Source organism: Trichoplusia ni, chromosome 19 (genome assembly GCF_003590095.1).
Source record: "Trichoplusia ni isolate ovarian cell line Hi5 chromosome 19, tn1, whole genome shotgun sequence".
Taxonomy (NCBI): domain Eukaryota; kingdom Metazoa; phylum Arthropoda; class Insecta; order Lepidoptera; family Noctuidae; genus Trichoplusia; species Trichoplusia ni.
Genome location: NC_039496.1, coordinates 6,525,001 through 6,550,336, shown reverse-complemented (window position 1 = coordinate 6,550,336; position 25,336 = coordinate 6,525,001). Strand labels below are relative to the sequence as shown.

Below are 25,336 nucleotides of genomic sequence, written 5' to 3'. Positions count from 1 at the left end.
GATGGTGGTTTACTGTTGTCGTTATAAAAATAAATGAAGTTAATCAATTTTTATTGTAAATTAGTTTATTATTCGCCTATTTGTACGGAAACATCAGTTTTGCGAGTCCAACAAGCAATTGAGCGGTTCTTTAGTATTTTAATTTTTTTATAGTGGTAGGTTTATCATATTAAATATTTTTATTTTCTCGAGTATCGAATGCTTTACATTTTACCGTACTAAAGATATGTATTCCGATAGATACACACATTAAGTAATGGGCTTGTAAATATTATTTTTCTCGCCATTTGTTTGAGCCAAAACATATAAGATTTATATGAAGCCCAGTAAAAACTTTGTTTTGTTTCTCACATAAATTGGTGTTTTGAATACCTATTCCGCAATCTCGTACAAAGTTTGTTTATTATTTTATTATGTGAAAAGATGGATTGGGGTAGGGTTTAACGTCGCCATGTTGTAAGAAGGTACTTATTGTTGAAATTCTGACAGGTGGAAGTATATCTCTACCAAGGTAAATCCAGACCAGCCTGACTATTCTATCTTGAGCCAATACCAATAAATATTATCTACGGGCAGATCCAAATCTTTCACCCTTTTGCTAATAATTTTCCTTTTGATACCAATTTCGTGAGTAATGATCGATGACATCGATGTTTTCGTATTTACGTAATTTTTAAAGTAATAAATAATTTTCACTTTTTTTACTTAAGTGATGCAGACGGTTTGCTCACGCACATTCATCGGGATTGCTCAAACACTTTGAGACCCAACCGGGGCCCTTAATAATTATAGACTGAACCGCCGCGTCAGCTCGTGATAAGAAGTTCCATTTAAGTATGAATAATCTTCACGAAAATCACTATAAAATATCTCACTTTACAAAAACCTGAAAGTCAAAAATATGCGGTAATATTTAATAGCCACAGGTGTTATTAAATAAGAATTTGATTTCTACCAATGTCACAGACACTCATGTTTACGACAAAAAATTAGGATAAATGTTTAACAAAAAAATTAAAAGCGTAAATATTTTACCGAGATTTACATGATTTATTCTCATTTCCAACTGATCACAAGGGCCTCTCAAATTGTCGCATTTCTTTTAAAGAAAATAAGTTTATTTTGTTGTTATAAAACTCTGTGTTGTATTTAATACAGAATTCAATAAATCTGTTATTGTCGCAACTACCAGTAGTACCGAAGAAGGCTTCCCTCATTTTAAGAATCCTTATCTACATGCGTGTACTATAGCAAGTTGCATTATACACTAATAGTTTCAATTTGGGTTGTGTACAAATTGTCGATGATAGTACAACTAACTGAAACAAGAGGTAAAGCAAGAAGGTCACATGTATAAGTGGAGTATAAAACCTTCACAAGTATGTAATCAGAAAAAAATGACAAATATCGGATAGGATATTGAATATAGATAAATAGTTCACAATAATAAAAGATGAACCTCATATAAATATTTTCCAATTCGATGTTCTTTCATCGGACTACCTACTTGAAGAAGATTTATCTCGTATTTGATTCCACGTGTATTCCGAATTGAAGCAAGTCCTTGAAAACTTGATTCGTCAACCCTAAACAAAATATATTCGTTTTCGTGAACTATTGACATTCTGACAAATAAATCGTAAACTTACTTGCGATCATAACATTTTTATTATCCTGGGACCAACTTGTTTGGAAGAAAAAAACTTTGGATCGTTAGAGAGAGATGGCAAATATTTACTTCTGTAAGTGTGAGCGATAAAACTATAACGTTCTTGACGAAGCTAAATAGGGCAATCAAAATTCTGTTATTCGTCATAATACTCGAATAACGATGAGATCTACTGGTTTATCGGTTGGACATACAGTTTTTGAACTGTTTTTATTGTATGGTCAATGTTTATTTTTGTCTATCTGTCCAATGATTCCAAAACTGACGCGAAAAAATTTTACAAGTCTTTATTACTTCTCCTTTTTGCTTTGCTTACTTTAAGCCTTGGAAGATGCAGCAGGTAACGCAATCTTGGACAAATGGCTGTGTGAATGATTTATGTAAAGTGTTAAAAGTTAACTCATAAACATCGCTTTGCTCAGTTTCATCTTACAGCTTTGACGTGCCCATGGGTGATACACAATATAAATTAAGTGTTAAAATAAAATATTCTTCTGAGGTAACAAAATGAAATGTTCTTGAACGCGTTTTGTATCAACCAACCTCAATATAAAATTCCCAATCTCTCTTCAGTCAATAACCCACAAACTGCTTCCAGTGTCGATCGATAAAAACATAAAACTTCAAACCTTTTTCAACTTTCATATTTCGGACGTAACGACGTCCAAACTCAAGCAAAAACATTCTCGACGAAATAATATTTTGTGATATAAAAACAAGTTTAAGATGTGTATCGGAACAGACTGCGAAGGGTTTTTACCCGACCGTCCCTTGCAAGCATCATAAATCATCTCCCATTTGGATCACCTACCAGTTAACACGTTTTTGAACTACCCTCACGATATAATCTTTTTGGTTATAATATTTTTATACCCTTGCTAGTAAGTAACTTAATAATTTTTGGTTCAGTTGTGGTTAACGTGTCACTATTTTCCAATTTTCTAGAATATTCATTTACATTTGATATGAAAATAATATTGGATCCATTTCAATGGATCCACATTTACAAGATACCTCACCTTAAAATTTTCCAATAATACAGCTACCTAAGTATACGCGTGTACGTATTCTTCCACCACAATTTACATCCAAAATATATTCACACAATAAATCATTGTGGAATCGCTTTGATGTCGGTCAAAACTTTTAAATAGAATCCAACTTGCCAGTCAAAGTTTGCAACCCACTTTAAGGTGAAATTGGCTTCAAGAGATTTTCTATAATTAAAAGTTCTTCAAATTTTTTCTCGCCTTCTCTCTCTCGCATTGTGTTTTGCGATCTTTGTTCTTTTGTGTCCCGTAATGAAGTTCCATCGGAACTCTCAGGACTGAAGTAAATGTCTTAAAGTGTGATAGTTCAATCTAAGATTGTTTAAATTTCATCGATTCCGAAACGCAGGTCTGAATATTTTGAGGAACACCCAGATTGGAGGCATTTTTATGTACACAGTACTCGCTAAATACGTCACTTCGCAAACTTTAAAGCATCTCACATATAAATCAGTACGTCAAAAATGTTACATCAATATATTCGCTAGTGTGACTAAACTGTTTTCCGCAAAACAATTTAAAATTCGTCAAACGTTCACAAAAGTAATGAATGTAAATTAGAAAATTCGCCGATGGAACCCGAAACCTTCGGACTCTTGCCAAAATTTTTAAACTAAATTTTCGATAGTATCGAAAATTTGTTACCGTAAAAATTTATTAAATATTATTTTTAAAACACCGCATCAAAACGCATACCTGTGTCGAATTCTTCCCGAGTTGCCGGCGAGAGCCCTCCAACAACTTCCCGACATTTTTGTTGGCAACAATCTCTCGTATTATCGTTTGTTTTTCGCTTTGTTGATGATATTTTGGCTTATTCGCATTGGAAGTTATTTCATTACTTCGTTATTCATCGTCCGAATTGCTTTCGTAAACAAAACAGCAAGTGGCGTGAACTTTTTCATTTGCCCATTCTGCTTCTTTATTTATTTAATTTTGGTTGGATTTGCTTGGTCATGTTTTTATTTGACTCATTCACACTATTTCTAACTAGTTACTTATTTTACAATCCAAAATATCTTTTAGGTTTCTTAAAAAATGCGATCAACATTGTTTGATCTAGAACATTAAATTGTTGGCTCCCATTACAAAAAATGTGTCAGCCCCCAGTCACCAGGAAATGACGCGCGATCAATTGAGACCCTTGACAATTTGCTCACCTCAAGGCCCACCTAAAACCATTTGAATTTTTGATGGAGCACTCCAAATTTTGACAGAAAATTACAAAGCTGTTTATGAACGATGGGATTCGGATTAAAAATGTGAAAAACAAAAATGTTTTTCTTTTAGAATTTTTATTGTAAATTACATTTTGAACGATACGCTTCGCAATGTTTTAGAGCACCTTTCATCTTCTTGGTATATTTTGGATTCATATTATTTATTAAAATTTCTCCGTTTGTATACATAAGTACGTTTATTAAATTATCGGCATTATGCTTTCTTTCTTTTTAGGTTGTTAGGATGTGTAACTTCTTATTACTAAAGTAGTACAATCAAAACATATAACATTATTGTGACAAAAGCAAAAATATCTTCATTACGGATAATTCCCGCCAAAGTATTAATCCATGTAGGTATAAAACGGCATACTAAACTCACGGCACCAAGAGAACTACTAAACAGCGTCAGTAAAAACATTTTTACGTTCAAAATGTCATTAACACTCCCCTTTGATTCCATAAATGAAATAACGACAATCCCATTTAACTTTCCCAAAGTCTTAATACCATCGTACGTACGTAATGCGTAAATTAAATTTTGTTTTAATGAATCATAAACCTAAGGTATTTTGGTTGAATCTCGTAAAGCAAATATAGACCCTTTATGTAAACATTGAGTTTGGGTAAAGGATATACGCAGTTAGGTCCTATAATAATAGGATACTCAACTGACGCTGACGTAGGTGTAGGCTGGTGATTTTTAATATTTTGTTTAATCATAATGTGAGGGTTCATTAGATCAAAGCGAATAATATAAGCAGGAAAAACGAACAGATTATACCCAGATGTGGTGGGTGACCAGGGTTGTAGATGATGACGATTCATTTCATGTATTTGGATAAACAAATTAATCTTATACGTTATGTTTATTAATTAAATTATCCAAATCAATCAATTTGGTAGGTGATGGCAAAACCTAGCGATAAGTTAATTTTATGTTATCGGTAGAAATCATTAATGTTATTATTTCATGCCATGTTTAGAAAAAGCTAGTAGTAGTGTATTTCAAATATCGAAAGTACCTGGAGCACATAAAACGCTAGTAGTGATTACGATTCCGAATCATCAAGCAACACGCGTGGAAAACGGGCTCAATAATCTTGTTTGTAATAAGCCAGCAATCTGATACTAATTGCACGTTATTGCGGTTCTGGAATCCAGTAAACATCCTGTAATTGCTTCGTACGGTTTAATAGTATGTTGCTGTTATGATTACTCTCCGAATTCCATATTAATTAGCGAAAATAATACGAAATTTTTGATCAATTATTTGACTCAGTCGACACCGCAATTTTTGATTAAATGAATTCGCCATTCAATCATCATTTTATGTAAAATTAAATTTGTCAAATATTTACGATACTTAAGCCCTCTTGATTACAAAATTATTGATTCAATTATTACGGTAAACAAAAATTGTTTTCTTGGTCTTATTTCAAAATTCGTGAAATGGAAAATAATTTACTCTTATTATATTTTGTTTCTTAAAAACTATTTCTAAATAAGACGAATGATCCCTTGACTGAACGAAATTTCCATGAGTGGAGCCACAAAGCCTTACAAAAACAAGTTTCTCGAGATAAATAGAAATTACATACATTTTATGGTGTAGAAAATGTGAAATAGCATCATATTAAAGATTACGACGAAGGAAACGACCGGAAATCTTGCGTCACTCGCATATCCCACTGCGATTCAATTAAATATTCAGCTACGGATCGGGGTTGTGAAAATGGCGGCCAAACCGAAATGTCTTCACCCCTGTTTCGCTTTAATAGATAAGCAGATCTCTTTACGGTTAAATACTGCAATGGTATTTTGGGAGGAATTACTTACAGTACTTGAAATATACAGATTTGTTTCAGTTCTTAGCACTGAAATTACTGAAACTAAATTCATTTTTGATGAAAGTCACGTATTCAAGAACAACGCATAGGAAAGTTCCTTTTAAGTCTTGCTGATTTGTTCATAGTCAAGCGGAATGTGGAGGCAAATAACAAGATCCTTCACTTTAATTTTGTTTGAAATATATTATTCAATTATTACTAAGACATAATTACTAACATAAAATTTAACATACTTATACTGTCTACGTGTCGAATTATTTCGAATTGCGTCGTTCATCTGCTATCGTCACCATGAATTTATTATGCATCATTGATTGTTCAAGAGATTTTAGGGTACCGCAGGGTTCGCTATCATCGGCTTCCAAAACCTTGTTCCCTTCGGTGTTATTAAATGAGTACGCATTTAATCGAGTGACTGCTTTCAGACAATTCGTTAACAGTTTATAGCTTCAAAGAAATCACAGAAAAGTTGGTGTTTTGGAAGTATTCAAAAGGTTTTCTGTTTTTGAACTGTTAGGTCTTTTTCTCGTCAAAGCTAAATTTTCTCTTACATAAATATTTGGCCGACATCAAATTGTTGGTATAGTCGGCATGTGTGTGCCTTTAAATAAAAATGTATTTGAGCACGTAATTGAAGTGAAGTTGGTAAAATTGCTTTACTTTTTCATAAAAAAAGTAAACGATCTTAATTATTTCGTTTGACTTTTCAACAATCACGAATTATGTAAGACAAAAAGGCCTTTATTCGTAATCTATTAGAACAGTCATTTGCCCTTACCTCACTACGTTTTCATCGCCCTAAACGAATACACGCTCAAAGACGATTTCAAATTAAGTCTATGTAGACAAATTTAAATTGAGTTTTAGCAACAGTAATTCGGCCTAGAACAGTCGCCCTAACTTCGCTGACAAAAACAGAGCTTTAAAAACATGGCAATAAGGTTGATATTTGGAATTCGTTATAAAGACGGCTTCGGTTGGCTGTACAAGGCCCGCCAAAATAATAATTGAGTTTTGTGTAGTACTGAGCGATTCATTCTCCGTGCCAAACTTTAAGGTTATAAGTTTAGTCGCCAAATATTTTGGGCACTATAAATTATTTACCCTTGAGTTTGGTTTGGTAAGTAAAGAGGTTACTTAAATAAATTTTTGAGTTCATTTAGTTTGAAATATTTGTTCAAAATAGCTTCGTATTAGCTACATACCACGTTTTTATATTGAACCACATGATTTTATATGGTTGACTGGTAGAGAATGCCTCAGGCATTAAGTCCGCCATTGTGCATTAAATGTATAGAAGTGTAAATAAATAAATAAATAAATTTTATGAATACCAAAATCCATTCCAATTATCCAAAGCTACCAAAATGAAGATTTATTTATTTTCTATATATACCTTTTATTAAACATTGCAGTTGTGATAAAATTGAGTTCAAATTTTATTCTTTTTTTTTATTTATAAATTCAAATACGAGTAAAACAAACCGAAAGGGACGTAACTTTCTACATCCAAATATCAGTGTTTTTGTTATTTCTAAGCTAATATATTCCTTTTCTCCTTGTATAATACAGAATGAACATTGTATATCTCCAAATGTATAGTGGATTACTTTATTTATTCAATTTCTCTATACAGAATAACATAGAAAACTTGGTAAGTAATACAAAGTCCCCAAAGAATAGGAAAGGTCTACCATCTGTCACTTTGGAATAATAAAATCGCGGCTAAAATAACATGCGACGAAGATATTTACTAGAAGCTGTGCTCGCGACTTCGTTCACGGGAATATAAGGAAATATAACGATGGATGTAGGTATGGGAAAATGATATAAGTCACTATGCCAAATGTGGTATGTGCTATGCTGTTTATTTCTCGTATGTGAAGGTGTATGTTTTATGTGGCGTTGAGTTATTTGCGCTTCAAAGCCCTTAAAAGTTAGGCAAAAAAGAAATCGATGTTTTAATTTTTTTTACAAAAAAAACTACTAAACGTATAAATGCTTTATGACTAAAAAAACTGATGATTAATCTTTAATATGGAAAATATCTAATACTTTGATAACTGACTAACGTTGACTTCGCAACTGAAATTACGAATTACTCTAAATCGAACGAACGTTAGAAGTAAAAATGAAAATTCTAACTCATGAAGATTATTGTATCCATATAAGTTAGTACCACCGCACGTAACACAAAAATCTAATATCGTTGTTATTGGTGCCCAACGTGGGACACAAAAATACTTCAATACCCACAAATGAAGCCATCTCCTCTGAGGCCTGAAACTATAATATAAGGACAAAATAAACCTTCGGGAAATCAGTACTATGTTCACTGTTACTTTATGTAATAATAGATATAATGCTGGTTTACTAATAAGACAGTTAATATGACTGTTGGATGTGAAATACGAAAGGTTATAATAGAGTTTTGAGGATTAAATTATCACCTTAGTTGTACGTTTAAAGAAGCTGAGCGTGAAATACAACAAAAATAGTTCGAAGGAGAAGAAAGCCAAAGTGATTCCAAGAAAACAGAAATGGTGCCTCTACCTAGCTAGAATCGTTATTTCAAATTCTCTCATTTATCTCATCAACGTTTTTGCAAACTGTGAACTTAGTAACTCACAGAGAAAGTCGTATTTGCCCGACTGGACACTAAGTGAGTAGTAGCCAAGTCGATTTTCGCCCACAGCACCAGATTTTCAATAGACCCTCCGCGGCCGGAACCTAATAAGCCACCGCAATTTCCGACGTTCAGCTAGCGGACTCAGTCAACAACACTGTTTTATGCCACCTTCAACAAAAATACTTTTAGAAGTCCCTCCCAAGGACTTTAGTTTAAAAGAAAAAATCTAAGAGAATTTTACTCAGATGTTCAATGTCCTTGGCTGAAGTTTTATTTTCATTTAAGCTTAGATTTAAGCTGTCTGGTTTTCTTGAAACCTACATCTACATAAACTTTGACATAAATTATATTTTGTTAGCGATTACTCTACAGAACTGATTTCCGATTAAATTGTTTTCGAACGGGCCTATATACACCTAATTTAAAAAAAAACTATTCTCTCATGGCTATAAGTTGATATTTGTATCTTTTAAACCTAGAATCCGTACAATTACGTAGAGTAAAACGAACACAACCCAATTTGTACTCTATTTACTTTGTGTATAAGTGTCAAATCAAATTAAATTAAATTATTTGTTACAGGAATGGAACGACTACAAATTGAAGTGGAACCCCGATGACTACGGTGGTGTGGAAACTCTGCATGTGCCTTCAGAACACATTTGGCTGCCCGACATCGTATTGTACAATAAGTAAGTTGCTTATTCCTGTATCTTATGACGCTAAACAAATTTACTTTGCATTAGAATAGAAAACTAATAGAGATTTGAAATACGTTTAAATAGAATTCCTTTTTAACATGTGAGGTGAATTTAAAAGCTATCTACATGATGAAATTCAGATCAAATTTCATTCTACGCAACACCGCATCCACAAATTATACGTTTCTTAACTAAAACATAAAAACCTTAAAATAATTAACTTTTCATTCCTGGAACATTTTGTTTAAAATAGTTCATCAAATGACTAATTTGTGAAGAAACTGCAAGCCTTTCATCCAACTATTTGTCAACGTTTAAGAGATTAATAGCATCCCAAGCGTCGTTTATTGAATCCTTAGTTAGTGCAACTAACAACATTTATCTTGGCTAATATTCTTTAGTAACTTAGAACTCATTATTCTTGTGTAACATGACAATAAAACGAATACACTTAAGTTCCTATAAATGCCACCGATAAACATTAATCTCGCTCTTGAGCCATTTACTGGGGAATCAATTTAAGAAAGTTTGAACAAACCTGTGTCCCCAAGTTTGACACTATCCCCATTCCTTCCAATCAAAGTAAACTTTTCTTTTCTTTTGTTATAAACTCTTCTTTTAAGAGTTTTATCTCCTCATTTCCGGTTTGCGGACAAAAATCCCATTACTTTGCATTATCAAGACATCTTGACGAGATTCGCCGCGCTAAAGTCAGATGTTGAGACAAAAGTGCGTAACTAATCTTAACTTGTGCTTCTGAAAGCGTATATCTTGTTATTAGTGATGCTCTCTGCCGCTTTTGTTTACGTCTTATTTTTTTTCTGTACTTGAGTGGAATCAAGCTTAATTTATATTGCTACTTCCACCAGCATACATTTAAATACTTGTATCATTTCGTGAACTGAAATGGAAATTACGTGATCCATCGCAATTCCGCGGCTGTAATATCTAAATTGAAAACTGCAATTGAAGAAACCTACTAAACACGCAATCAATAACCGCAATTCTGGCAGACACTCAAGACTCCAAATCGATTGCTCCACCCCCAATCCCGTAACGCGACAGCTTTAAAAATCCGTATACTTGCAACGCTAACCATTATCAGTGGCAGTTCACCGCATTTATATGCATTAACGCCACGTAAGCCTCTAACTTCGTGGGATTGAAGAACTTATCTTCTTTGGTATAAAGTTGAAATTTGTGTAGATAGTTTGTATGTAGGTGAAACAGAGAATGCGCCCGAAGTTGGCCAGGCGGAAGGCACGATAAGTGCGGGCTTTAATCTAAATAGCATCAAGGTAGCGTATCGAACTGAACACGCCACGGTAAGCATTCGTTATTAACAAGCTTTCTACGATTAATTCTCTTTGATGCAATTTATCTAATTTTTAAAAAGGAAACAAAATCTTGTTAGAACTATACACCAATCTTATTCTTATTCTTGAATGCAATCTCGTGAATTGTGTCTTATAGGTTTTTAAGGACACGAATATTAGTATGAGAAATTGTTCTCAACATACTATCTCCTTTAATAGCTGTTAAATATTTTTTAAACATTTTATATGAATATCCTTATTTTAGTATAGATAAATTCTACCCAGCACTTACCATCTTTCACCGGTGTCGCTGTCTTTAAATATTCTAGTACATTAAGCATTTTCCTAATTCCAACATTGACCAAAATAAACTATCGGCTTGCTCCATTTATCTTATTCTCACCTAAGATTTAAATAAAAGTAATATTGATTCTTTGAAAAAAAAAACAAATTTAGTATCTGAAAACAATTGCGTTTTTTGGATAACTTAGCACCATTTTTTTTTTCATATACGTCATCATTACTCAATTGATCTTTTTTTGATGTCTGAAAAATAAAATAGTGTTCAATTAATATTTATACACTATTTCCAAAGAACAACTTCTCGGAATCGTGTCTGGGCTTGTTCAATAAACTTTAATGATAAGCATTCAAATTGCATGAAATGGGTTTAATTCCCGCTTGACACAAGTTTTGGATTGGATTAATTCTGGATTATCTTAGTTTGATACCAGGAACTGTTAAACTATGGTGGCAAGTTATTTTGACTTTGTTGTTTGTAACAAATTGTTACTGTTTTGACTCGTTCGGTAGAAATTTGATCTATAAATAAGCGTTAGAACTTGGCTGTGGTCGCTTGTTCCAGGTGCCAAATAGGATTTGGTAATTAGATTCACCAATACATAAATTCGACCACTTACAATAATTGTTATTGTCGTTTTCGGGGCTTTTCCGAAAATTTGTCACAAATTGTTGGTTTCAATTGTTTTCTTGGTTACGTGAGGATTATGAAAGATTGAACATATTTTTCATTGAGTGTTATTTAGTACAACATAAACACACATTCTATTACAATTCTTACACAAATTTCCTTCAGCATTTCAAGTTCACATCGAATAAAATATACATAGCAACCCTCATATATTAAGCTTGTTAGAAGCTCTCCGTTGACGTGACTGTAATATTTTTAAATTTAACCAAATAGAGGTAACACTTTAATGCACCTGTGACTTCCCCTAAAAGCCCACTCCGCGAATATTCAGTGTTAACTTTATTTTTAATGGTACAGCGTTAGCTTAATGGAAGACAAGGTGACCTATTTTACGGGACAATTTTCATGAATCCGCAAAAGTTGGTTATGACAAAGCTTTTAGAGGTTTCAACGTCAATTTTGTACCGACAACAAATGGCGGGATCAAAAGGAAGGGTAATGATTTTTATGGAGACGTTTTAGAAAACACTTTCTCTAATAATTATTTTACAAATGCGAGTTGGTTTACCTTTCTTTTGAATAATATCAACATAGAATGTTCAAAATTATGAACAATTTTAAGAAACAAAATAAAACAGAGCTTAGCTTAAATCAAACACTCATTCATTAATCCTCAAATATGCAAAATCAAAACACTCTTAGCGTAATTAAATTAGCTTCGATTACACACCAAAATACATAGTTTAGTGAAGTACCAAACTTAGAAACAAAGATGAGAGGGGAAACAATATCCCATTACGTACAGATTACTGTAACAGACCCTAATGTTGTAAAGACAGACAATCAGATTACATTCGCTGGGTAATTAACTGTGTCGCAGTAAATCAGGCACTTTAGTTTGACATGCACAAGGATCAAGTTGATTCACTGACGTGTCAACCTTCAATTGCTGACGTGAATAAGTGGCCAGATTCGTGCGATGTATGCTGATCGCGAATGTCTTTTGTTTAGCTAGTTTTATACTACCGGATCTAATAATACTGTTTGGTTTAAACATGAGGTTAATAAGTCTTCTTAATTTTACAAACATTATTAAAATTGCTTTATAAAAGAAAGTTAAGAGAAAACACTTTTTTATAAGTGTTAAAATTATTTTCGATAATTCAGCTTCAAGTAGTTTCATAAATTTGAGTAGGTACCTAATTCGTCAGATTTTGATCGGAGAATTGTTACTTGTTTACAGTCTGACTACGAAGTGAATGAATTACAATAATACATATAGTATAATACTACATATTGTAAGAAAACTGATCAGGTTTCTAGTTTCATAAAAATATCGTTGTATCTAATAATACTCAACAGTTATACGGAAAACTATGAAGGTTTCTAGGTAAAATACTTTATCTGTAAATATTGGTGTTACTGGTACAAATAAAATTACAGCGAACATTGCATGTTTTTCTAATAATCTTCGTGTGTTTTTCGAAAAAGCTGTAAATTCCTTGTTGCGGATTTTTTTTAAACTCAAAATGTACTCAATGATTTTAACACGTAAATAGAAAGAAATAAACATAGCATTATATGTATTACGTTAAACATTTTAATCTTTTCTGAATTAAAATTTGTTTTTCCTTTGAACTTACGTAAACACGAAATTTGCTTTCTGAATAAAACACGAATATGGATTTACATTTATATTAGGAGCATTTATTCAAAGTAATGCTTCAAATGATTTCATTAAAAGGTTTAAAACCGACGCAATTCATTTTCCTCGTACACTGTGACCTCAATTTTTATACATTCGGTATTTAGACGCAATGGAAACAGTATTTCAAATGTTTTGATAGAAAGAATATGTGGGATGTTGTTTTTAATACGTATTTAATAGATTGATTATAAGTTATTTCTATAGCATTGAAAATGTATAATTTTATCTGAAAACAGATACACGCAATATGACACGCAAATATCTTATTACTTTTGCGATTCATTCCAAAAAAAATACATAATACTCGTGTTCATTAGGGTTAAAACTATTAGTTCTTGATTATGAGATAAGCAACGTTTACAATCATTCTTTGATAAGAGACTATCTGTTTTTAATATTCTTTTATTTATTACCTTCACTTGATTTGACCAGTTTTTTCCAATCATATGTATCCTTTTTCTGACGTTCGTTGTTTGTTACAGCGCTGACGGTAACTACGAAGTGACGATCATGACGAAAGCCATCCTCCATCACGACGGCAAGGTTGTATGGAAGCCACCGGCCATTTACAAGTCCTTCTGTGAGATCGACGTGGAATACTTCCCGTTTGATGAGCAGACTTGCTTCATGAAGTTCGGATCTTGGAGTTACGATGGCTACATGGTAATTAATCGTATACTTTCTGATAAAAATCCAATTTTAATGTTATTTCAATATTTTTTTTTATCTCAGAAATATTTCCTATCATTGATAATGCATGTTTTCCTCTTCTTTATAATAATAAACCCCTAAGTAATGTTTTAAGAAAGTTGGCGTATCGTTCAACCGCATTTATACATGTTGTATTTGCTACATGTTCTGATAAATTAATGTATTCACTACAGTGCCTACCTCCGAGTATTTTCCTTTCTCATTGGTGAATTGCTAACTGCTCTGATAAATATCTTAAACACAAATGCAGCGTGGGATGTTGAAAACGTGCCAAAGTGTATTCAGTACGTGAGGCATAAGATTTAACTGGGCGAAATAGTTTAGTGTTGCGGTACCCTGTCAAAGCTATTGGCGGCTTTGCTTTCACAGTAAGCGATTTTAGGATCTGGCATAATGCTTGAGGTTGTATCGTTAACTGATTAAATTGACTCATACTGCAAGTGAACATAAAATGTTATTAAATTATGTCCAACACTAGCCTCTTATCAGCTCAGCGCCAAAAGGATTAGATTGTAAAAATTGCGGCGCCTGACTTAAGATGCATAGCAACGATTTTGCCTACAGGTATTATTGTGTACGTCAATCAAATTTTACTTTTAAGCAAAAATATGAATGTTCTCGTCAATAACTTTTATTTAACTGCAAACTTAATAAACATTTAACAAATAAAACCAAAATGTCTACAAAGAGATAAGTTTTAGAAAAAAACTAAGTGATAATGTGTTTTGAAAAGTTCTTATCCAGTCTGAAAGCACACGCATTCATCCATCGCTGTGAGGTACCTAATAAATCTGCGGTCGCCTACTTTCCCATAAATAAAGTTGGGCTTACGTCTACGCCTTATATCGCCCATTTTAAGGTTCACCGGGGAATTTAGACGTTGTCCGTCTCTTTCCTACTTTAGATGTAGTATGAGACGGCAATAATAGCTATTTGTAAAGCTCCGCGTGAATGGTTTGATTCCTTAATAACGAATAGCCCTACTTCGGTTGTTTTGGCGCTCAAACTGATTCACTCTTTTAAGAGATCACTGTTGTTGATGTCTCCATTTGAGCTAGGCCGAACTGAAAAGGATTCTTTAACAAGAAAACAAACAAAATAAACAATATCTCTAACAATAAACTTAGTTCATTTAATAATTTTTAGAATAGTCCTTTCTACGTCACCAATATAAATAATATTCAGTACTTTGTAAAAACCTGTATACTAATATTTTTTTCTTATTCGAATTTTCTATTCTAGGTGGACTTGAGGCACTTGAAACAGGCGCCAGACTCGGATCGCATCGCAATGGGAATCGATTTGTCCGAGTACTACATTTCGGTAGAGTGGGATATAATGCGCGTTCCCGCCACGAGGAATGAAAAATTCTACTCTTGCTGCGAAGAACCGTATCCAGACATCATCTTCAACATCACTCTTCGAAGAAAAACCCTCTTCTACACCGTCAATCTCATCATCCCTTGCGTCGGAATCTCGTTCCTTTCAGTACTCGTATTCTACCTTCCCTCAGATTCGGGAGAGAAGATCTCGCTCTGTATTTCGATTCTTCTGTCGTTGACTGTATTTTTCTTACTGTTAGCCGAAATTATTCCACCGACGTCGCTGACAGTCCCCTTGTTAGGCAAATATTTGTTATTCACTATGATGCTAGTTACATTATCAGTAGTTGTCACTATCGTGGTGCTAAACATAAATTTTAGGTCGCCAGTCACCCACCACATGGCCCCGTGGGTGCGGAAAGTCTTTATAGATTTTTTACCCAAAATATTATGTATACAGAGGCCAGAAAAACCGCCCGATGATGATGATAACGATAAACCGAGCGAGGTAAGAAATATTGATTCTGCAATAAATCACCAACAACCCGAAATAAGAAATGAACCGGAACACATTACTCGGTAAATCATTAATCACCCGTAAAGGCAGCGATTATCTCACGCCGACTTTCGAAATGGACCTCGCCGACTTGAAGCGTTTTAATTAAATTTGTAAAATAAAAGCCTTTCACAAATGAAGTTCTACGAAGGAATCTCTTTCTAGTAAAAGATATTCGTATTTGAAAAACAACACGGTGCCTTTTCTCATTGAGTTTCCTCCATTCAAAACATTTTCCATCGGAACGGATTCAATACAAACAGAACGCTATTACAGTCGACTCGAAGCCGCCCTCAACAATAACCATTTTAATTGTCCTCAGCCGCGGGACTCTTCTGGGAAACGCTCCTTTCAACGATATTCTAAATCCATTGTACTCTGTGTGTATCGCGAAAATATCGCTTCCAGCCCAATTTCATTCCATTTCGATTTTCCTTTATTACTCAACGCCGGGCGGGCTTAACGAGCGCGCGCGGCCTCCGTTATTTATGTTCCCCTGGTGGCTGCGGACGGATCGCGCGATATATACGATGCCAGCAGGCACGGCCCGAACCGAAACCTCCACTCCGGCCTAATTGTGTGCCGGCTTAAGCTGCGTCGATACACTGGCCCTCGCGAAACGCGCACTGACGTTTTAATCTGCTGGCATTTCATTCTACAACCATTATTGCACTGGAACACTGACTGAAACAGCATTTACTCAACATTATTTATCTTGTTGAATAAGCTTTATTTCACTTGTTCTAATTGGATGTTTTTTTTTCAGGTACTCACGGACGTTTTTGGCCCAGATGACATGGATGGCAAATTCAAGGAATGGGGTTGTGAAGAGTATGAACTTCCAGGAATGCCTCCCTCCCCTCCGCCTCCTCCGGGAGGCGACGACGAACTATTCTCTCCACCTCCTGGATCCCCTTGTCGCTTAGATCTGGATGACGGTAGTCCATCTCTAGAAAAACCTTATGTGAGAGAGATGGAAAAGACTATAGAAGGTTCTAGATTTATTGCGCAGCATGTCAAAAATAAGGATAAGTTTGAAAGTGTGAGTATTTGGTTTCCACCTTTTATTTATTTTACCAAGTACGTAAATTCTTATTATACGTTTCATTTTTAGGTGGAGGACGACTGGAAGTATGTAGCGATGGTATTGGATAGAATCTTTCTATTTCTGTTTACGATAGCCTGCGTGCTCGGCACGGCTCTCATCATATTCAGAGCGCCCACTTTCTACGACAACACGAAGCCGATAGACATCTTGTACTCGAAGATCGCAAAGAAGAAGTTAGAGCTACTCAAGATGGGCTCCGAGGGTGACCCGGGTCTCTGAAATTCGTCTTACGTCTTCGGCCACTCGCCGCCGAAGACGTTCTGGGAGCTGATCGTCATGTGGTGGCATGGATGATCCATATAAGCCTCCCAGATGGGAACTTTCAGGCGAGAACTATGTGTTTTTGTGCTGTGTGTGGTGCCAAGCGCCCGGTGCGCTGAAGGACGTGTTAACGCCGTAAGCGTATCCTAAGCCGTCTTTTTATATAGGATCATTATAAACTCGATGTCGAGACTGTGTCCGTCGATGTTCGAATTTCGCAGCGACCTCAAGCAACGGCTGTTTTGTGTTGACGCCGGATCTGCCATAACTATTTTTATATTAGAATCGCTGTATTGAACGTTTATACTTTAAGCGAACGTATTGATTTACAATTATTCAACGGAGCGGTTCTTTTTCGAGTAATAATTTGATATGAGCGCACAAACATTGTACAGTTTATCTTTAGGTGTTTGTATTAATTTCTTGCGATAGTCATATTGATTTTCAGAATGTTACCGACATAATAATATAATAGATAATGTACTGTAAGATTTAATTCGAATAAATCGAGCTCAAATTCGTAACGTTTAAGTATTGTAAAGTGGTAATATTCAATCAAACGTCGATTAGTCAAACATTTATAATAATAGTTACGTGCAAACGTCCTCGATGAGAGCCGGACTATGTAAAATATGTACTTAATTATGATGTAATAAATTTGAATTATACATTATATAATATTTGATAAACTGCGTACTCGCGTAAAAATCATAAGGACAATATCGATTTATTGACGAAATGTAATAATATCCCTTTAGTAGTGTGTCATAAGGGATTGTAGATACAGTTAGGTTAAAAGCCTAGTCATCAGTACAGACTTAAGGACACTTATCATAATGCCAGCTAGTTAATAGTCCCATCGCGATCGTGATAAATTATTTGACTAGATGTATTTGTGTAACACAATTGACTGCCAATTGTAAGAGTTAAAAAAACATTTTTATAATGATCGGGGTATTCTTAGGTAGTTCGATAACTTGTTTTATTAGATTTTTTAAAACGGAGTGCCAAACCCATCTACGTAACATCATAGAACAGACTTTGCCAATCAATGATGTTGTTTTTCTATGCGCGCTAATTTAATTGACGTTAAGATATCTTTTCGATTCGCTTAAGTATATATTCTGATGTATTTATAAGATTAAAAACGAATGCTTGCCCAACAATGTAATGACTGATCAATTCACAACTCTTAAAGCTTAAGTTTAGATGCGCCCATCCGCGGTAGTCGCGACCTAACACTTCTTCCGTATAGGTAATGTTAACAGTAATTTCACTATAAAACCTAGAGTACAGGGTAAATTTAGTACACAAATGTCTCCTGATTTATATTTCTCACAAATTTTCACCGAATGTAAAGTCTTTACTCACTTATCGGCACTTTACCACTATCACTGTTAGGTAATAAATCATTGTTGAGGTTTGTGACTTAAGTAAGTAATTAGGTATCATTATATTAATTTGTACCTAGATTAGTCTCGTATTAGATGTTTAATTTAAATTTCTTGACGTCATGACTCACTGTTCGTTTCCTTTGAGTATTGTTTGTGGCGGACGCTCCGGCGTTGTTACCTCACTTCAACCCATTGTGTAGGATATTTGTAGCAGTCTAAAGTAATAAAAAAAAATTTCGAGCCGCGTATTTGATATGTCAAAGTAAATCATGATAATGTTTATTAGATAATCTTAGATAAAACTCAGAGTTATTGATATTAATGATGAAAAAAATCCACAGCGAGCAGTTAGGAAAACAGGGATGGATATTGTAAAATAATAAAAAAAATCAAATTGTTTTGTGTGGTTCGTCTTCGTAATTATAAGTGTTATTGAATGTGTATAGCTGTTCGTGTCGGAGGTTACGCATAAAGTGGCTAGTCTAGACTTAGATGATACGTAATAAAGATAATAGAAGAACGGTCTAACGTAATAGACGTCAAGGAAAAGCTCGCTGAAGGTTGAACGATGTTAAAAATTAGCAAAAGATTATGATTAAAACGCTGTATCATTTACGACTGGTTCTAATTACTCTTCGAAGGAATTATTGGATGGAATTGTAACGTTTCCTCAATACTATTATATTAATTTTTCTAATGGACACATTCACGTTGTTTAAATAAAATGTAGGATTGTGCTATTGCACCACCGAAATACACCAATTTAGAGTTATGTAATACAACTATTAATCAATAAAGGTTAGTTAAGACCACCCGGCTTTCCAGACATTCCGTAATCATCCGATCTTTTACGGTAGATATTTGCTAGGTAAAACGGTCTGTTGTTATTTTTATATGACTGCAAATTAATAATAGTTAGATTTTCTATACACCATAGGATAAATGTTTAGAATTGAGTGACAGTATGGGATGTTAGAAGTTAAGGAAACCTGTATATACTTACTTCGAGCGCGAACTATGGAGCTAAGTGTAGTTTGATTGGAAGTGGTCTTGGCCAGAGGGCTCTTTTGCAACGACACAGATTAACTTAATATCTTAACTTCTATTGGTGTACTGCAATATTGTCAATGTTAAATTCTCGAAAATTAATGAGCTATGTCGATACAACGATTTACCCAAGTATGAAATGTAATTTTAATTTTTCCTGTCTTTATTTTTTAATGAATGTGCTGCGTGATTCTTGTATCGGTCTCTATGTGGTATCATTGCAAATATTATAGATACTATCTACATTATATATTGGTATGGATTTTTTTTTAAGTAGAATCTTGCCAAGAGGAATATTACTTAAATACAAATTATCAATCAATCATAGGTGATCAAATATTGAAATCCAGTTAATCTAAATAAACACCATAAATTGCTCAGAGCCGGATTATGCCTGTTGTGGAAGCGAAAGAGCGCACTGCATTCCAGAAAGCATCGTGTCGCTTTCAGATCAGAAGAAAACCTTATTTAAAAGCTGTTAAAACCCACACTAATTCAAAAACCTTTGCAATGAAAACATCGAAACTGATACAAATAAAACCAGCCATTCATTTTGATTTTCTCTTCTTTAAATAAACTTACAAACTAAAACAACAACCTAATAACATTAAATCCATTGACAAAGCACAAAAAAACTCAGTAGACGCATTCAACACCATAGACAATACTTCCAATGCCTCCAAATATTTAGTTACCGTCTCAAAGACCTTTCGTTTCACCAATACGTGTCATGTTCGTATTTCGAAAATTGTTAGTCACAGACTGAACGTCTGATTACTTATTGATATTTCGGGTGATAAACTGGTAAGGGAAAGTAGAATTTTGTCATATAATTGACGTTAGATAGGTAATAAAAACAATAAACACAATGCTAGTACACTCGTCAATAAGCTAAAGAAGCGTTTAAAATGGGTACGTTATATTAGTGATAAGTTAATTATAAATGATTAGCTTCTCAGTGTTTTAGAGTTAGTCGACGAATGAGTCAACTTGGCGGCGCGGTGTCAGATAAATTTGTTACTTAATGTCAACGTTCCGTTTCGTCTCAGATTTTTTATAAAAGGTTGGGATTGTGCCAAATATTTGTTGTAGGATTAGATTCGTCTTATTGTTATTTGTGTGTTACGTTTTGTCTGACTAATGCTAAGCAATCGTTTATCAACAAGTTTATCTACATCGGGTTTAGAGTTGCAAACTCATAGTCAGCTATCACATGGCTGTCAATAATTTTAAGGAATCAACTTACCGAAATGTTGACGTGTAAATATAGCAGATCAACATAGAAATTTAAATAATACTTATAATTGACAAGTTATTTTTCTACATTTCTTTCTCGTTACAATTAGTGCTAAATTAGGTATAGATGATGAATGCTTTAGTGTTATCGACTCTTGCTTTGTCACTGAGTGTTGATACAGCAGTAAGGTCTTCACTTTAGTTAGGTTCGTCATGATGCGTTTTATTTCTCTTACATGTAAAATTGATATGTTTTGGAAGGACGTCAATATATGATCCGTAACGCTTTATAATTAGGTTCAACGAAATCTAGAATTTCGAATAGTCATTTCTTCTACTACACCTTTTGGATATGCTTTGTCGCACGTTCCTTTTGTTTGCTTTTGATCTTTTATCTTTATCTTAACATATAAATACTCTTTACTATAATGTACTTGTGTAAGTTAGTGGTATTCACATGTTTAATCGAACGTCTTCCAAAGTGACGTAAGTTATGTTTTATTTCCCCTTCTATCTGTTGCTTTCGACTGGTTTGTGTTATGAACTTTCTTAATTATTTCTTTAACATTATCTAACAGTTGACTATTTATTGAATTACCTCTATCGTTAATTTAATTAGTACTTGCAATGTACTATTTATAAGTTACAGTCCGTTTAAACTACTACACAATGAACTTATATGTTTACTATAGACAAAAACCACAGCGTTTGCCTTAAGCTAATATCAAACACTTCATACTCAGCATTCTCGTCGAAAATCAATTTAGGTATATACATATTTATGCCAAGCTCTATTCAAAAGATTCTCAAAATGTTAAAACATTTATCATAATTGCAATAATTTTCAGTCTGCACTTTGCAGTGAACAAACAACTAAAAAGTTTTAGCAAAAAAACTACTTTAAATAGACCATTGCAAGTACATCTTTCAAGCTGCAACTGAGTATGACTCGATGGAGTATTTCATTAATTAACCATAAAACTACGAAAGCGAGGAAAGCAAATCCTAGACAAAATTATACCTGTTATTAAATTGAAAGATATTGGGACTTTCAGAAAAACTTACATGTCAGATGTTAAATATCTTTTAGAATATGGTCTAATCACAACGACTTTACAAGGGCGACTATTCTGAATGTATCGGTGGTACTTCCCACGTATTAAAGATATGACGTGATACCAAATACAGAAGTAAGGAATGATCAAAATATTGATAACGAAGCTATAAAACATATGCAAAAGAAAGAAACAAATGAAACCAAATCAAGTCATACATATTTGCAGCCAAATTAAACAGTTCAAACTGTTTCATATTGTTTTCTACTTCCCTAATTTATTTAATACTTAAATAGTTAGCTCATAATAAAAATAGATAATAATGAATGTACATTTAATAAGTAGATGAAACCACATGAAATTTGCGTTGAGCTTCCAACACGATTAGATGTAAATACAGAAATATAAACCACTTTCAGAATACTCTTCACTACCTTCTTTCTAGAACAAAAGAACATTATTCGAACTTAGTTTGTTTGGTGATGCTGACTATAAAGTCTGTGGTTATAAAGGCTGGAATCAAAATAATGATTAAAATAAGAAAAAAAGTTTATGATTATTCAGTTTTTTTTTTTACAGACTTCAGCACCAAGGAATTTAATCCTCGTGCTGCGGGATTGTCACAAACTATGAAATGATGTTGATGCATCATAATTTCAATTTTTTTCTGTTTTTTTTTTATGACAGTAATTAAAAATCTAACTGTGCCATTATGTGGGAGTCGCTTTTAGCTAAAAATATATAAGCTAAAATAGCGGCTTTAGGGTATCATCCCACTGATGTGGGAAGCAGTCTGTTGTTGTTACACTTGAATTGATGTTATGGAAAAATGTTTAAAAAAAAAATATAATCTTGTTCAGAAAAATATGAATAAAGGAATGATTGAAAAGTCTTAAAGTGTTGGTGTACATTAATAAATAATATAGTCAGCAACTTCAAACAATTTTAATTATCTTTGCAATAAAGTTACATTATATTTTAAGTTCATTGTGCCTTATTTTATTAGTTATTGAACTTATATTATTATCGTGGTAAAGATTGGAAATAGAACTGCTCCCTATTCAAGAACAAAATCTTATTGAAGTCAACCAATGACTTGTAGTTAGTAAATATCTAAAACTTGTAATACATCTTCTTTGCTCCACAGTTTTAACCAAAATTCTTGGGCATTACATGTTTCATACTGCCTCTGGGCATGAAAATAATATGTATCGTCATTAGCCGATGAAAAATCATCATTTCTATGAAAACACAGTGTTGACGATATGACAAATCATTTACGTGACATTCTGTATTCAAACGGCAATATAAGAACAAATGAAAGTTTGAACGAAAACTGATTGGTATTCAGACTCGACAGAAACTACTACTGAACGAAAAAACAAACGAACGCGCCAACATCTAGACCAAACGTGTTACAATATCTTCCAATACAAAGTCTACTTAGTCAAGAATATTTGTAACTATCGATATTTGTTCCTTAATAAAGTATAGTAAAGGTAAGTGCACATTGTGAGCAAGGCGCAATGCGGTGAAAAAGACCCAGCGACGCGTTCCATGCATTTTATATGAAATACCAAAAAGTGGTCGCTATGGTACGCGCGCCAACTGTACGGTCAAATCATGTTGATCGATGTTCACTTGTTTTGTAAAATGGAGCAGTGTTTGCGCATTAATGTGTACTTACCTTTTAAGCGCTGTGAAATGTTTTGTTGACTTGAATGAAAAAAGAAATTTAAGAAATATAATTTCAAAATCTTTACCACGTTAACGCTATTTAAATTTAAACAGAACTTTTGTATTATAATCATACTTTTATGCTTCGAATAGTATATTACCTTAGTTAACTAACCAAAGTTAGTTAATATAATTTTATCGATGTCAGTCCTGAACGGACTTTGTATTTAAGGGATGTTTGTGAATACCTTTAATTTATAACGAAAGCAATCGTATTCATATTTACTATGTAAGTGAAAGATTTTATATTGTCGGGTCATTGTAATAATTTGATGTCGCAACGACATTTAGTATTAAGTGTATGTTTGAGAATTTTGTCTTGTAATGTTAAGTATAAATAATACCCTCTACTTGTAATTATTATAATGATAATTTTCAGTTTGTTATTGAATTGTTTTTCACCTTTCTCGCCATGAGTAACGGTGGTTGGTGTGGGGGAATTGAAGGCAATTTTGACAGTTCTTTTTTTTCAATTCATTCGTTCATGGTTTGTTTTGAGGCTGTAACAACAATTTTCTGTACCATAGCTCTTTAACTGGTAGTTTCCTCTCAAACGTTATGCGCCTATTAAAAATACAAACAATTTTGATGAACTAATACTCCGGTAAAAATAGAAAATAATACAAGTTATTTTTCTTGAAAAGTCCAGAATTCTGGTCTAGAAACAGGTTCCATTATTATAATGTGCCTTCTGGTTTTTTTTACAATTCATACAAAAAACAAATCCATGAACGGAAGAAAGCACCCGAGTTAAACAAAAAAATAAAATTACAAAAAAACTATATGAGTTTGTTTTTACAAGAAAGTCACTGAAAATATTTATACTTATGATCAATTAACTTATTCTATATTAGTAAAAAGCTGTCTACAATTCCCACAAAGCAATCGGACCAGTGAAAACGGCATTACGCAAACGAACACCACTTTAATAATACAAATATAGTTGATAGATAGTAACATGAGAGGAATATCCTAAATTTATTTTAATATGTAAGGTACTTTAATATTATGACATACAATAATAGACTTTTACGGGAATAATGTTCCCGATAGTCACTTATAGTGTTAGAGAAATAGTTGACTAAAGGTACGGTTAAAACTGACGCGGGGATCGAATTGGAACCTCTTTCGTCAAACTAGTAACACAACTGGCAAGTAATGAAAAAAAATAGAAGCGTGTTTTAAATAAAGAATACACCGACACTCAATTGTTTATTCAAATCAATTAAATTAAGAATAGATTCGACGGTCGAATGTTTGAATTTGGAGTCTCGTTGCGCGTCAGTGTGAGCGAACCTTAACCGTTCAGTCACTTGTATCACGAATCATTGCCACTTAATACTTTTAAGATTTATGCACTATGCTATAATATACATATATAAATATAATAATAATATTCGTATTGTATGTTCTAAGTCATAATAGCTCAATAATTTATGAATTCTATAATTTGTAATAAATAGTTATTAAGCAATTATTATAAATAAAATTTAGGTGAATGCAAAGGTTATTGTAAGGCGAAATAATATACATAATAAAAAAATAAATAATTTAGCTCTTAAGGTTTAACGTATAAGTCCCATTTTGTAATGATAATTAAAATCAAAAATCAAGCACTACCATTACCATTATGAATACACTCATGACTATCTTACTGCTAACATTGAAATGTATTATAAATATGAACTATAAATATTAAATGTTATGCGTTAATAATAATTTTGTGCGTTTTATTTATGTAACTTTATCCAACCTATCTCCATGCCCAATAGGACACACTACACAACATTCTCCTTAAAGATAAGTGACATTTTTACAATCATTCATAGTGGCATG

The 25,336-nt window shown here is 33.4% G+C and overlaps 1 protein-coding gene across 1 annotated transcript in view; it reads left to right on the top strand.

The window, feature by feature from the left end:
- The window catches only part of LOC113503288 (acetylcholine receptor subunit alpha-like 1), a 60,405-nt gene extending 35,186 nt beyond the window's left edge, over nucleotides 1–25,219 (top strand). The window contains exons 3-7 of the mRNA XM_026885137.1: nucleotides 9,000–9,109; nucleotides 13,556–13,736; nucleotides 15,027–15,614; nucleotides 16,429–16,704; nucleotides 16,777–25,219. Coding sequence (XP_026740938.1) covers nucleotides 9,000–9,109; nucleotides 13,556–13,736; nucleotides 15,027–15,614; nucleotides 16,429–16,704; nucleotides 16,777–16,989 — 1,368 coding nt within the window. The 3' untranslated portion in view covers nucleotides 16,990–25,219. The remainder of the gene's footprint in view (nucleotides 1–8,999; nucleotides 9,110–13,555; nucleotides 13,737–15,026; nucleotides 15,615–16,428; nucleotides 16,705–16,776) is intronic.
- The last annotated feature ends 117 nt before the right edge of the window (nucleotides 25,220–25,336 follow it).